Source organism: Nicotiana tabacum, chromosome 23 (genome assembly GCF_000715075.1).
Source record: "Nicotiana tabacum cultivar K326 chromosome 23, ASM71507v2, whole genome shotgun sequence".
Lineage (NCBI taxonomy): Eukaryota > Viridiplantae > Streptophyta > Magnoliopsida > Solanales > Solanaceae > Nicotiana > Nicotiana tabacum.
In genome coordinates this window covers 139517549-139531545 of record NC_134102.1, presented here as the reverse complement: position 1 = coordinate 139531545, position 13997 = coordinate 139517549, and the positions used below count along the sequence as shown (strand labels likewise).

The window sequence follows — 13997 nt, the reverse complement described above, 5'->3', positions numbered from 1 at the left end:
CGCTTCGGGATTAATTTTGGTGCTGCACTTGGCTTGTATGGCAATTGAGTATACTTCTTTGAGTCCGGACTTTTAGCACTGGTGGCGCGCCCAGGATTTGGTCCATGCGGGCGTTCACTTCCCTCATAAGCCGTAAAGTTCATTTTTGAAAGGATCGTTCTCGTTATTTAGGCCGGATCCGCCCCTCCAGTCCGATCGGAGCCAACTTTGCCTCTAGGAGTATTGTTGTCGACCCTCTGCGTTGTTTGATTCGCGGGAGCATCGAGAGGAATCAGATCTCGTCTATTCACATTAGTCGAAGCCCTCGACAGTGCCTGGTTCAACTCCGGCATAACCTTATCCTGTCGCATGAGATGGTCTAGAATGATCACTTGCTGCTCTTGCAAGACCCTTACCGCGTCAATGACTTGCTCATCTTCTGCATCATCGGGAGTTGTCTCTCGAACATGTCGAAGATACTGCCTGTCATGCACCGGTGTATCGTCATTCCCCTCATTGTGGGTGTCACTGATTGAGTCCTCAAAATGAGACCGGTCCCCTCGAATCTCGGGATTGTGCGTGTTGTTAACAGTGTTATCTGTCATTTGTTATGATTTTTTCTAGGACAAAATAATCAAATTACGTTAGTAAAAAAGACAAGGATCAATTTAATCGCACGACTGTCTAGGCCCCACGGTGGGCGCCAAACTGTTTACCCGTAAAATGGTACAGTTGAATTTATACGTGATTTTTAGACAAGTGAATTAAATTGATCCTGAAATAATAAAATAATTGAAAATTTATGTAATACTTAGCGTTGAGATGGAGGCGAAATAACAGAAATAGCAGTTTCGGGAATAAGATTTACGGGCACAACAATAATGAAATCAAAAAGCAAGAAGATAAGTTTATTAAGCTTTGAATAGAATGTTGCACGAGTTTGTCCGAAAAATTCCCTTTTACAATGATAACTGAGCTCACTATTTATAGCTACGTTTAGAGAAGGGGGTCCTAGGATCGTACCCCTCTTTAATGTCAATTATGAGTGTCATTGATGAAGATGTAAGTGTGAACATTAATGCCAAATTTTCTGTAACGGGTAATCGTTCTTAATGCCACAGAATATTCTTTATTAAATGCTAGCGGGTAAAGAGTATTCATCACATCTTTATGATCGTTATTCTTTCTGGTGACAAACGGAATAATTGTCTTCGATCTTAGCCATCCCCCCATCTTGGATTCCACGTGTCCCTCTATTGGGTGGCCACGTGTCATAGCATATTTTACCTTATACGATTAGCCAAACAAAGTGTGTGTGTGTGTGTGTGTGTGTGTATATATATATATATATATATATATATATATATATATATATATATATATATATATATATATATATATATGATATGCATGTACTTACTTTATTTGAGCACAATCACGCTTTGTCCACTAACCTCATTGATGATTGCGGGTTAATGATTCACTATTTGGATGAGCACATAATCTAGCACTCGTAGATGGAGCAAAATCATATAGCAGATAGTTTAGCAAAACATGAAGCTCACATGCCCCTCGGAGGCAGCTTGGAACTTTTTGATGCACCACATCTCTTTGTCAGAAGTAGATCTAGAATTTTTATAACATGGGTGTATCACTAAAGAAAGGAGGGAAAAAAAGTATTAAGTGTGATTTATTTCCTGCTCCTCTAGGTAAATAATTCAGCATTTAACCAAGTGCATCATTTAGTCTCTTTGGAACATGGGTGCCCGTAGATAATATTAGACCAATTCTAAAGAATATGTACATAAATTACCTAATTTGGCAAAAAAATTATGAGTTCACATGCCCCATATATTTGCCTATAAATCCTCGACTGCTTTTTCTCACTTAGATGTAACAAGTTGACTATGTGGAGATTACCATAACAAGACTCGTTAATGCTTGTTTTTTTTTTGACAACACTCCCCTATTCCCTCCGTAAATCCACCAAAAGTACTAGTTCCTCCGTAGTTTTGTAGACATCTTTTGTTGTAATGAGCACCATAGGGGCGTAGACATATGTACTAATATCCAAAACTTAGTTGACTTATAGTATGTTTGGTCCAATGTCAAAAATATTTTTTTTAAATGTGTTTTTTTTTCTTTTCAAAGTTAAAGTGTTTTAACTTTTAGAGGACAAAAAAAATACTTTTGAGTAGAAGCATAGAAAAATAGTTTTTCCAAAAATATTTTTTGGGAAAAATACACTTATATGTACTTTTTAAAAGTTTGGCCAAGCACTAATTGCTACCCAGAATTATTTTTCAAATTAATTAGTCAAACACAAACTGTTTTCACTAAAAATATTTCTGAAAAAAATACTTTAAAAAAAAATATTTCTCAAAATAAACTAATTTTTGAGCTTGGCCAAACTCTCTATTAGTCACTATGGTGCCTATTGAACAACTGTGAAACCATGTACTACTTTGTTAACTTGATGCAATATTTCTTTCGCTTTATGACCCCAAAAATTATGATAGCATAAGCTTTTCAATAGTTAGTTCAAAATCCAAACTAAATGCAGTTGCAAATTTAATCAACAATAGACCTATTAGTCTTTTTATATTAGGTTAAGCAAAAAAACATTACTTATACATGGTGGTTGCATGAAAATCACACCAGAATGTGTATTATCTATAGTTATAATTAAGTGATAAATGACAGACACATATTATGAGCACATATTATGTACTTATCAATTCCCGATTAATCAGAAATTGATGTGTAGACGAGATTCTTGCGCAACGCTTCACAGCTTGCTTGGATGGTTGATATACACCGTTTCACAATATATCGTATCGTATCGTATTATATTGTACTGTATCGTTTGATGAATATAATGTTAGGATAGATTGTATCGTTTGTTGTTGTTTTATGATATCACACAACAGTAATATAAAGAATTAACATGCAATATTATAAAGAAAAATTATGATACGGGGTAAATTTATTATATAAAAAAAAGGGTAAATGATAAAATAAAATTATTTAAATGAAGGGTGAGATGAGAGAAAAAGACAAGATAAGGACGCAACCACACCAAATCGGTTGTTACATAAAGTGACACATTTCGTTATTACGTAACGACGTATTTAACGATAAGATACAATAAAATTTAAGTAACAACCAAAACAAACATCTTATTTAAAGTAACAATATGATACAATACAATAGGTAACAACCATCCAAACAAGCTTTGTAAGGAAATTATTAGATTGATAATTATAGAATTGCTCTTTTTTCACATCTTCTTCTTCAATAGAAACAACTCTTGACTAGGAAAGTAACTAGAATTAGCAAGAGAATTTGAAAAGGGAACTTGACCATTGACCAATAATTCCTCTTATTCCTTTTCTTTTCTTTCAAATTCTTAATCGCTGGAAATGTTTAGTCGTCTTGAGTAATTAGACCTTCACTAACTTGACCAACACACATAAAGACCAAATAACGAGCTATTAGAGGATTAAAGACCTTTGAGTAGTCAGAAAAATTTAAACAAGGCAATTAATATCGCATAATTTAATTAGGGGGAATTGAAGTTTTCAACTGGTCAATTAATGAAAATACATAAAAATAAAAATAAAAATCTTGGTCGATTTTATTTGATAATTATAGTCTCACCTAATAAAATTTTTATTTGCACTCGATGTTTACTTTTGACGATCCATTCAACTATCGTCACATCCATCATTAGAGCCTTAGAGGAATAAAGCTTTTATATATAGAGAGATGTTTGTGTTAATATTAAAATAATGTAACATATATGAGAAGTAAATAGTGAGAAGTTATGGTGTTAACACTAAAAATCTGGATCCAGCTTGCACTTTTTCCAACCTAAAACACGCTTCAGTAGTTAAATTTTCACCATCAATTAACATTACGTTGCAGTTGCAATGCAATAGCACAATAAACAAGTGCTTTCATACATATTGACAATTTGTTTTAATGGATATACAACTTTTTTGTCATTTTCCCTTTTTCTTTATTTTTTCCTTTTTTCTCTTAAACAAATAAACTTTTTTTAACAAAGGAATAGAAAAGGGAAGCATCCTTGACGAGATTTAAATTTACAATTAAGTAGAAAAAAAAAATGACAACCAGGTGGCCACGACTCTAATAGGTTTATTTAACCCTCTAAAATGATAGTGCATATCCATATTTTATTCGAAAAAAATGTATCCACCCAACCAAGATAATTAATATAATTTAGTATAAAAATCGGGTGTTAATAAAATATTTCCTATTCAATTTCGTAAAAGTTATACTAATTCCACTTAGTCGTAATGACATCTAACCCAACTCACTAGGTAAGACAAATAACAGCCAACACAACTCTAATGAAGATCATAAATAATCAATAAATAAAATAGTCGAGTTTCCATACAATAACTCAAGGATTGGTAATAAAAGTCATGAGCGACTAAAATTTAGATTTATAAATGCAATCCAGCAACCATTTCAACTAGATACCATTAAGAGAGCAAGAGAGGAGGAGCAAATGAAATTCTTTCGGAGTTCTTCCCCGCTGACGTCTAAGCTCTCAGGGACTCGGATTAGTCAACATGAATGAAATATAAGAAAGCTGGTAGCTCGAGCGAAGAGCGGAGCCTAACCCTATAGCTATAGGCTATATAATATTCTATTTTCTCTGCTTTGAATAGTTAGAATCAAACTCATTGCTCATTAGCGGCATATTTTCCATTTTCCCGGATATAAAAATTAGGTCACTAGCAATTATGGAATGAACTAACTTTTTATTCAATAGAAAGACTTCCTTGCAATATGTTCAACTTCAAACACCTACCCTTTATATATTTTCTTTCTTAGCCATCGTAATCCTTGTCGATGTGTAAATGATTTGACTATTAAAACAAGATTTCGGACCCTCTCAATTTAATTAATAAAATAAGATGGCTATGGTTTATTTATATAGTATTCTATTTTGCATAATGGTTGAGCCCCGTGCATGACTCCCCACCTAATTCAATTTGTCTTTAACCTACACATTTCTTATAACATTTTAGAAAATGACTATTAGTAAAGTACAAGATCTAAATATCTATAGAATTAGGAAAATTATACTTTTATATATTGTAAGTTTTAATGCCACTATACAACGAGCATAATAAGAACTTCGAAGAATAATCTTCTTCTTTGTAAAAAAAAAAAAAGAGAGGAAAAAGTAGTTACTAATAAAACTCGTGAAATAGTTAAATTTGAAAAGTATTGTTTTCCTACATAATTAACACGAAAGACAAGAAGACTCAACCGAATATTAACAATTAAGAAGTTAATATGTATGGTTGTATTATATATATTAAGTCCCCGTTTGTCCATAAAAAAATTTCTCTTTTTCAAATTTTTTTTTCTTTCAAAAATGGGTTTGTCTGTGAAATTTTGAAAGTTTTTTTGGAACTTTTTCAAAAATGAGTTTTTCAAACATTTTTCACCACTCATAAAACTACAATATTTTTTCAAGTAAAATGCATGTCCAAACATAATTTAAAATTTTAATTTTTTTTTCAACTTAATTTCAAATACTATTTTTTTTCAAAATTTTTAATTTTTATGTCAAAATGCCTACTAATTATTAACTTGTGCCGACCACTAGAGTTACAATGTCTATATTAATTTATTTCCAACTGAGTTTTAGTGCTTGTAATTTCAGTTCATTGCAGTTGACTTCATACTACAAATTTGGACAATCAGAATTCATCTAGAAACTCAAAAAACCCAACATTTTAAACATTAAAATTTCCAATTTATCACAGAATTCAAATCCCCCTCAGCTTAATTCTCCTCTCAAATACCCATATTCTCACTTTCCAATTTCTCATTTTTGTAAAGAAAATGGAAACCACAGAGCTTAACCTGAAGATTAATCTCATAATCTTCTTTTTCTTCCTTAATCTTTTTCCAGTTTACTCTGTTGATGTTTGCAACCCAACTGTATGTTCAGAAGTGGGTATGGGACCGGAAATCCGGTTTCCTTTCCGGCTAAAAAACCGGCAACCGGACCGGTGTGGGTACCCCGGTTTTGATCTTTCATGTAATGAGAGAGGCCAAACAATTATAACACTTCCTTTTTCAGGTGATTTTCTAGTTATAGATATTGATTACACTGCACAATCTATTATACTTTATGATCCAGATTTCTGCCTTGTGAAAAGACTCATCGATTTCAATATTACGAATTCTCCCTTCAGAGCTGCTCATCAAAGAAATTACACAATTGTCAGGTAATTACAAATCTAGCACTTCTCAACTGTTTAATTGAATTTATTACTTTCAGCTCGTATAATTTTTTTAAAAAAAAAAAGAAGTTTCTTCTATAACAAGGAGAGGGGGATAAATGAGAACTGATCCACACCTATTGTATTTGTGCACGAGAGTAGATGCAGATCCAAGATTTAAAGTTTATAGGTTCAGAATACTATTGAAACGAGTTAACATTTGAGTTACTGAGTACGGAATTTAATAATTCTACATATTTAGTAGATTTTTTAACGCATACAATCAAAGCTACTAACTAGGTTAAGTCGAATCCAGTAACTTTAATGGTGCATCTAGCCCGTGTGACAGAATTTTGCTGGTATCACTAGATTGTAAGCTTTGATTAAGCTCATACAATAAACAAATATTATAATTTACTTTAAATTTTGTAATAATTACCGGGTTCAGTTGCATATTTTGAGAATTTTCTTTTTCTTTTTATTACAAAAATATAGATAAATATCAATGCATTTAGTTCAAACTATTGACTTTAGATTCTGAATTGGCGTATGTTGTTAGGTGTACTTCGGATGATTGGCTAAATTACCCAAATTATCAGGTGGCGATTCGGTTATCTTGCCGGGGATTTTCGAGCAGAAATCAGGCGATTTTAGCTATGCCACCAAATATGTATGCACAAGGAAAGCCACCAGGTTGCAAGTTAATGTCAAAGGTTTCAGTTCCTTTGCAATTGGAAGATAACTTTTGGTCTCCAATGGAGGGTCTTTTGCTAACTTGGAGTGAACCCAGTTGTAGGATTTGTGAAAATCAAGGGAAACTTTGTGGGTTTAAAAGTGATACTGGATCTGATATTGCTTGTTCTAATCCTCCCTCTTCTAAAGGTATGTTTTTCAGTCATTTTTCTGTTACTCCTATTAGTATGTTCTTGGTGGATCAGTTTGTGCAATGTGGGCATTGTACTCTGTGTTAGAATGTTTGTACGTTATGCAAATGTGTGTGTGTGTGTGTGTGTTTATTCATCATTTAAGGTAGGGAGAAATTACAGGGAACACTCTCTCTCCGTTCCAGTTTATGTGAACTTATTTTCTTTTTTATTCGTTCCAAAAAGAATGACTCATTTCTAAATTTGAAAATACTTTAGCTTAAACTTCCGATTCTACCCTTAATGAGAAACTTTTATAACTACACAAATACTATGGACCTCTTTTTGACTTTTTTAGGACCACAAATTCTAAAAGTTTTCATTTTTTCTTAAAATTCGTACCCAGTCAAATAGGTTCAAATAAATTTCTTAAAATTCGTACCCAGTCAAATTGGTTCAAATAAATTGAAACAGATACGAATCTGAATTAATCAATGAGTGAATATCGAATATCAAATACAGTAGTAGTTATAAAAAAGGGTTATTCATCATTAATGTAAGTCCGGTTTTTGTCTCTTTTAACCCCTTTAAAAAATTAATTTTTTTAATAATGTTTGTACGTTATGCAAATCTGTGTGAGTGTGTGTAGGTTATTGGTCATTTTAAGTTATGGAGAAATTCCCAGTAGGGAGTTCCCCTCTAGGAACCTTACTCAACACAAATCTAAATTAATAGCTAGTGAATAGCAAATATTAGATAGTTATAAAAAAAGTTATTCATTATATGTAAGATCAATTTCTTTCTTTCTTTGAACCACTTTAAATATTGAATTTTAATAAACTTTGAAAAGATATAAGAAAGTGTTGAAAAGGGTACCAGAGAATTTCAATAAAGGAGGTGTTGGAATCAATTATTTATGAAGATATGCAAATACTTTATCATTTTGCTTTGATTTTGATTTCCTTTTTTTAACAAAAGCTCTTTCTAAAAAATTTAAATTGATTCTTGTTGGGGTTGTTGAACTTACATATGTGTTAGTATGTCACTTGTCCAGTGTCCCTATCAATAGTGTTGCATGGTCCATGTGCTTGTCATGTTACATCATCTATACTATTTTATAGTTGAGGAAAGGAAATATTAAGCAATTTGACAATTTTGGCTGTGGGGTCAAATAATTGTAGCTTACCTAATGAAAGTCGTAACTTGCTTTTGGCTGTTTATTGATCGAGATTGAGTCATGTATGAGGCTCTGATTTCACAAAGTTAAAAGTCTTAGCCATCCATATGCCACCGCACATAATATGTTATTTCTGGAAACCCCATTGACCCCTCAAAGCTACCATAAAATTCAGTTCCTACTACTAGGGGCGGTGGACGAGTGAGGATTGGCCGGGGAGAGTCGTCTCAAATATTGATACTATTTTATAAATAAGCCAATAAAAAAAAGACAAGTAGAAGCCAGTGAAAGTGAAAGAGGAGTAAGCAGGGTACGACGAAGCCCTAGGCCGACTCAACATTATTTGTGGCCTAAAGCGAAACTTAGAGGAAGCTTTAATCTTTTATTTTGATATATATATATATATATATTTAATAGATTTTATTTTCTAATTATTTGAAATGCAAATTTATTCATAATTCCCTTTTTAATTTATAATATAATCAATCCATTTTATCTCACTTGACACATTATTGAAGATTTATCAATTTTAATTTTTAAAAACTTTGCAAAGACAGTTGTCACAGAAGGTATTAACATTATTTTAAATAATATAGGCATTTGAAAAAGAATTAATTTATTTTATCCCTTAATACTTTTAGTTTGAATTAGTCTAAGCCAACACTCTCATAATGACTATTTTCTTTTAAGAAACTTTCACGCTCAAGGCATTGTTTTTTTAGATTCTAATCATTTACTGATCTTAAAGTTTCACCACTAAATAGAATTCTTTTTTTAATATTCTCTGAATTTGTTAAAATATATTTTGAAGTGAAAAATGGTTGTATAAGAAGTAGAAATAATTAACTTAAAAAGATTTTTGAGATTTTGTCATTTTATTGTCAATATTATGGGCAAATTATTTTTAAACATGTTCTCGTTATTAAGGCATTGTGTTTTATATTCTTCTCAGATGCAATCAAATATAACAGTAACACTTTTAGTTTTGATTAATCTTCACTAAATCTACTAATTTCAATAAAATATCTCTTATTTGTGAAGTTTTGAGACCAAATAATCCATTTTGAATTTTTTATTTATAGAAAAAATCCACTATCCTATTACTTATAAGATTGGGGGCCCCAAAATATGAGGCCTAAAGCCGTCGCCTCACTTGCCTAGAGGGTGAGCCGGCCGTGTCTGCTACTTCCAACCAACACAAGTTTAGATAAATTTAGGTAGATCCTAAATCTTTTGTATTTACCAGAATTTGAACTCAGATCTCCCATCATTTTTCAGCCTTTTCTTTGAAAGCTAAGCCACTTCCTTTAATAGATTTCTTTACTTCAATGGCCATCTCAAATAAAGTGAGGTAGATATACAAGATTCATATAATTAATCGTAACTAATTTGGATTAACGTTTAGGTAATAACTTGAATATTGGATCCTTCGACCGTTGGGAAAACTCATGGTTTAACAATCGTTAGTATTCTTTGTGCAGGATTACCCAGGGGTGCCAAATATGGCATTATAATTGGAGTTGGAGTACCAGGTTTTGTATGCTTATTAGGATTAATAAGCTTTGCTTTTGGTAAGATCAAGGTTTATGCCCTCCGCCGTGATTTGAACTCTGATCTCCCTACCACCATTAATCTACAATTAGCAATCGCGACGACAGGTCTTAACAAGGCAACCATTGATTCCTATCCCAAGATCGTGCTCGGGGAAAGCAAGCGCCTTCCTAACCCCAACGATGGCACATGTCCGATATGTCTATCAGATTACCAGCCTAAAGAAACCTTAAGAACCATACCAGAATGCAACCATTATTATCATGCTCAATGCATAGATGAATGGCTTAAGCTCAATGCTACTTGCCCCTTATGTCGAAATACGCCAGATGGTTCTTTACATCCTTGCTCATCATCAACTTCTTTGGTCTCATCTTCTCCATAGATCTCACAAAACTCTATTTTAATGTCTTTCATTGGGAATTTTTGTTGTATATAAGTTGTGATCTCGGTATTGTAAATGGAAAGAAAATAAAGCTTGTAGGATAGAATTCTTTTTTGGCATTGTTTGTTTAGAAAAGGAAGGGAAAGGAAAGGACAATTACGTTTTACAAACGAAGTGCTAGTATACATATCGCTTGTCCTCCTAAGTATAGGGTTGAAACTCGATATAGAAATGGATGATTATGTTCTCTACAGTAAAAAATCCACTTGTTGCTCCTTTTTTTCTCCTTGTTCTTAACTCGTAGTATTTGCTTAATAGTGGTACATAGTTTCTACATAAAAAGCAATGCCTTGACCTCAATAGCTGTCCCGAAACAGTCTAACTGGATTGTTAGGAAAATAATCGAAGCAATGAAATGGTTTCCAAATGTGGATGCTCGAGCAGAACTACAACACTATTATATAAGAAATGCGAGACGACTTCAAAGCCACAAAAGAGAAATAGCTCATAGAATCAGAGAAATTGTACTACAACTACATATTAGAGGACAACAAAATCGCCATTGGAGCAAGTTGTTAAGTAGTTTAAATTGTTTTCCTATCTTGATGTAATACGATACAAGGCTTAGTTTGTCTTCATAGATAGATAGATAGGTAAGAAATAGTTGTCTTTTGGAGCGCTAGTTCGAGAGTCAAAAAGAACTAGCTGATGTACATTATTATACCTGGTTGAATAAAAAATTAATTCAGTTTGACCAAAAAAAAAAAGTATTCGCTTAATAGTTATAATTACAAGCGCACAATTTTGTAATCCTTAATTACACTTCTTATTGACTTATTTACTAGTAAGTAGTAATTACAAGCGAAGGTACATTGTATTCTTTATAAATAACTATAAAAGCAGTTCCTAATTAGCATTACACGCTAAAAAATTAAAATATCTATACTTGAAGTTTCTTAACCAATCGATTTCAAATTGATAAAACTAGTTTCCTTAATAAAGGACAATATGACCAATTTTTGCAGTTATATCGGATTTAGATTACTTATTTTGAAAATAAACTAGTATCTGGGCACGCGCGCGCGTGTATTCTATATTAATGAACATAATTTTTTTAAAATTAAATAAATATTGTTAAAGAATATTTTTGTGTTATAAATTAAAAGTTAAAGGAAAAAATTCAAGTTCCTGAAAATGGTAAATTTTAATCTTATTTAGCTAACAAAGAAACCATCCCCAATAGAAATCCTCGAAAATAGATGTAATGAAATTAATCCATCATGTGTTATATCGTTAGTACGTAGATCATCTTATGTACAAATTTCTTTCATTCTATGCTCCATGTGTATGTTGGCTCAAAAGTCGACAAAATTTCTATACATGTTCGATAACACAAAAAGATAAAAGAAGAAAATACGTACACACACAAAAATACAATCTTGACGTACAAGTTTCAACAAATACGAAGCAAAAAAGTATGAGTTGTGCAATGAAAATAATGTTAAAAATAACGAAAAAATAAAGAGAAACATGCACGGTGCTATAGTTCTTTTGCACGGTGCTATATGAGATAAAAACATATAATGCACTACCCCCGACCATCCTTCTTGTCTCCTCTATTATAGACGTACTTATGACACAAATTTTGACCATTTGCAAAATTGTTATTTCTTTACTGTACACTATATATATATATATATATATATATATATATTGTAGCAGAAAGAAGAGGATGTCGACCAAGGGCATAATGATCATTTCAAATATATTAGTGCATTGTTTGCTTGTATACTAGGCTCAAAAATTTGGTTGTGGGTTTTTAATAACAAGAAAAGCCAAAACTAACGTGGTCATAAGCTATTAAATTTTTTAGATGGACCCACTTTCCATTCAACCATCACTATCTTCATTAAATTGATTACTTGATTGTTATTATTATTTTTTCAATAAGTACTTTTAACTAGAAAAATTATCTTTTTGGTAATTTTATAATTCAAATGTTCATTTGATTAAAATTACTATGGTAACATACATTTATATATGACAATTCTATTATCTCCTTAAGAAATATTATTTCATTTATTTTATTTATTAACTATTTCAGGTAAAGAAGATTTTATTAAAAAATATTTTAATGATAATTTATGTAGATTTACATTCAGATGTTCTCATATTATTATCAATTGATATCATTTTATACAAAGTTCTCATTAAATTGTAATTTCAATTGGAATACTTTAAAAAATTAGGGAAAAAATATTTAAGAATAAAATATAGTTTCAAGTCCCCTTTTTTGCTATAGAATATTGAAATTTGTTCAAATTGTATATAAGTATCCCCTCTCTAAAATGTGATTTGAGAATATCTGAAGTAAAACTTAAGACAATTAATTTATGAATTTTTTTTCTTTTAAAAATTATTATATATTAGGAAGTATGAGAAGTATCGTCATGCAGGATCATACTTCTCCCTCTATGATGGAAGTTAGTTGGGTACTTCCTCTATTCAATAATAATTCAACATTATATAAATTTCAAAATACATAAATATATAATTAATTATTTTAAACAAATCTCAACAAATAACTATTGTGATGAAAATTGTATTATACCCTAAATAGTATCTCAATCATATCAAATGAAACTAAAAAAAACTGCAATATTTTAATTTAAGGTCAATTTGATTAGTATTTAGAGGGATCGAGAGATTAATTTATTTTTAATATTATGTCATTAAACTAGAACAAAATACAAATTTTCTTGAAAAAATTCTTAATAATAAAAATCACGATTATTATTTCAAAGAACCAAAAAATACCTTTTCATCAACTATTTGGGAATAAAAATTAATATGTTTTATTATTCAAATTTTGATTAGTATAAAAAGAAAAAGTAATACATTAACACAACTGAAAATACTAAAAGAATAAAACTATATATCATTCAATTTAAACAATGAGAAAAATACATCACGACTTATTTTTCAACTGACTTTTTAATCATTATTTTATAGTAATTAATTTTAAATTTGGTGGTGCAAAAATATTTTAAAATAAAAAAGTGTAGACCCTATGTAAAAATAATTTAAATTGTACTTGAATTATTATCTAATCATTGTATAATAAAGTATCAAACTTCGACAAGTATTACAAAGTGATTGGTACAGTAATACGATTTCAGGGGAAAAAAATGCACATAATGTAAAAGATAAATAACAATACAGGTAATCGTGGTTCTAGACGTTATTACACAAAAGCCTATTCTCTTTCTTCTTTCCCTAAAGGCGTAGAAAGTGTGTGTGTATATATATATATATATATATATATATATATATATATATATATATATATATATATATATGGGACGTAGCCTCTACAAAATGCCTTCATCCAGTATTTTAGAATAAATTCCACCTCTAATTTTTTTTCCTGTGTTGTTGGCTAGTAACTGTCAAATAAAAGCATGAATGGATATTGGAGGAGAAGATAAGGACAACTGAAGGTTGCGGGTCCAACATATTAAGCCTTCTGCTTGGAATACTGCTTCATTTATAGATAAGAAATTGGACTATCATAACCAGTAGTTTTTTGACACATCATACAAAATAGTAAGATGGTACAATATCTGCACATAAAAAGAATGTACAAAGCTACCAATATCCAGTACCACAAGTAACGATTACAACCAGGTAGTTACCATGTCTGGAAAATTAAAATGTGCTTGCAAATGTGCCAAGTAAATAATGTAGAATTGACCAAAAAATGATTAAAC

At 31.1% G+C, this 13997-nt stretch overlaps 1 protein-coding gene across 1 annotated transcript; it reads left to right on the top strand.

The window, feature by feature from the left end:
- Positions 1-5677: 5677 nt before the first annotated feature.
- LOC107760680 (RING-H2 finger protein ATL20) lies at positions 5678-10503 on the top strand. The gene is made up of 3 exons (XM_016578765.2): positions 5678-6257; positions 6811-7133; positions 9773-10503. Exons 1-3 carry the CDS (start codon positions 5869-5871, stop codon positions 10225-10227), a joined length of 1167 nt encoding a protein of 388 aa, XP_016434251.1. The 5' UTR covers positions 5678-5868; the 3' UTR covers positions 10228-10503.
- The last annotated feature ends 3494 nt before the right edge of the window (positions 10504-13997 follow it).

What these genes read in the sequence shown, in the direction of transcription:
- LOC107760680 (XM_016578765.2), top strand. Translation starts at nt 5,869, where the DNA reads ATGGAAACCACAGAGCTTAACCTGAAGATTAATCTCATAATCTTCTTT. An exon ending in AGAAATTACACAATTGTCAG is followed by an intron (nt 6,258 to 6,810) that starts GTAATTACAAAT and finishes GTATGTTGTTAG; the next exon opens with GTGTACTTCGGATGATTGGC. An exon ending in TAATCCTCCCTCTTCTAAAG is followed by an intron (nt 7,134 to 9,772) that starts GTATGTTTTTCA and finishes TTCTTTGTGCAG; the next exon opens with GATTACCCAGGGGTGCCAAA.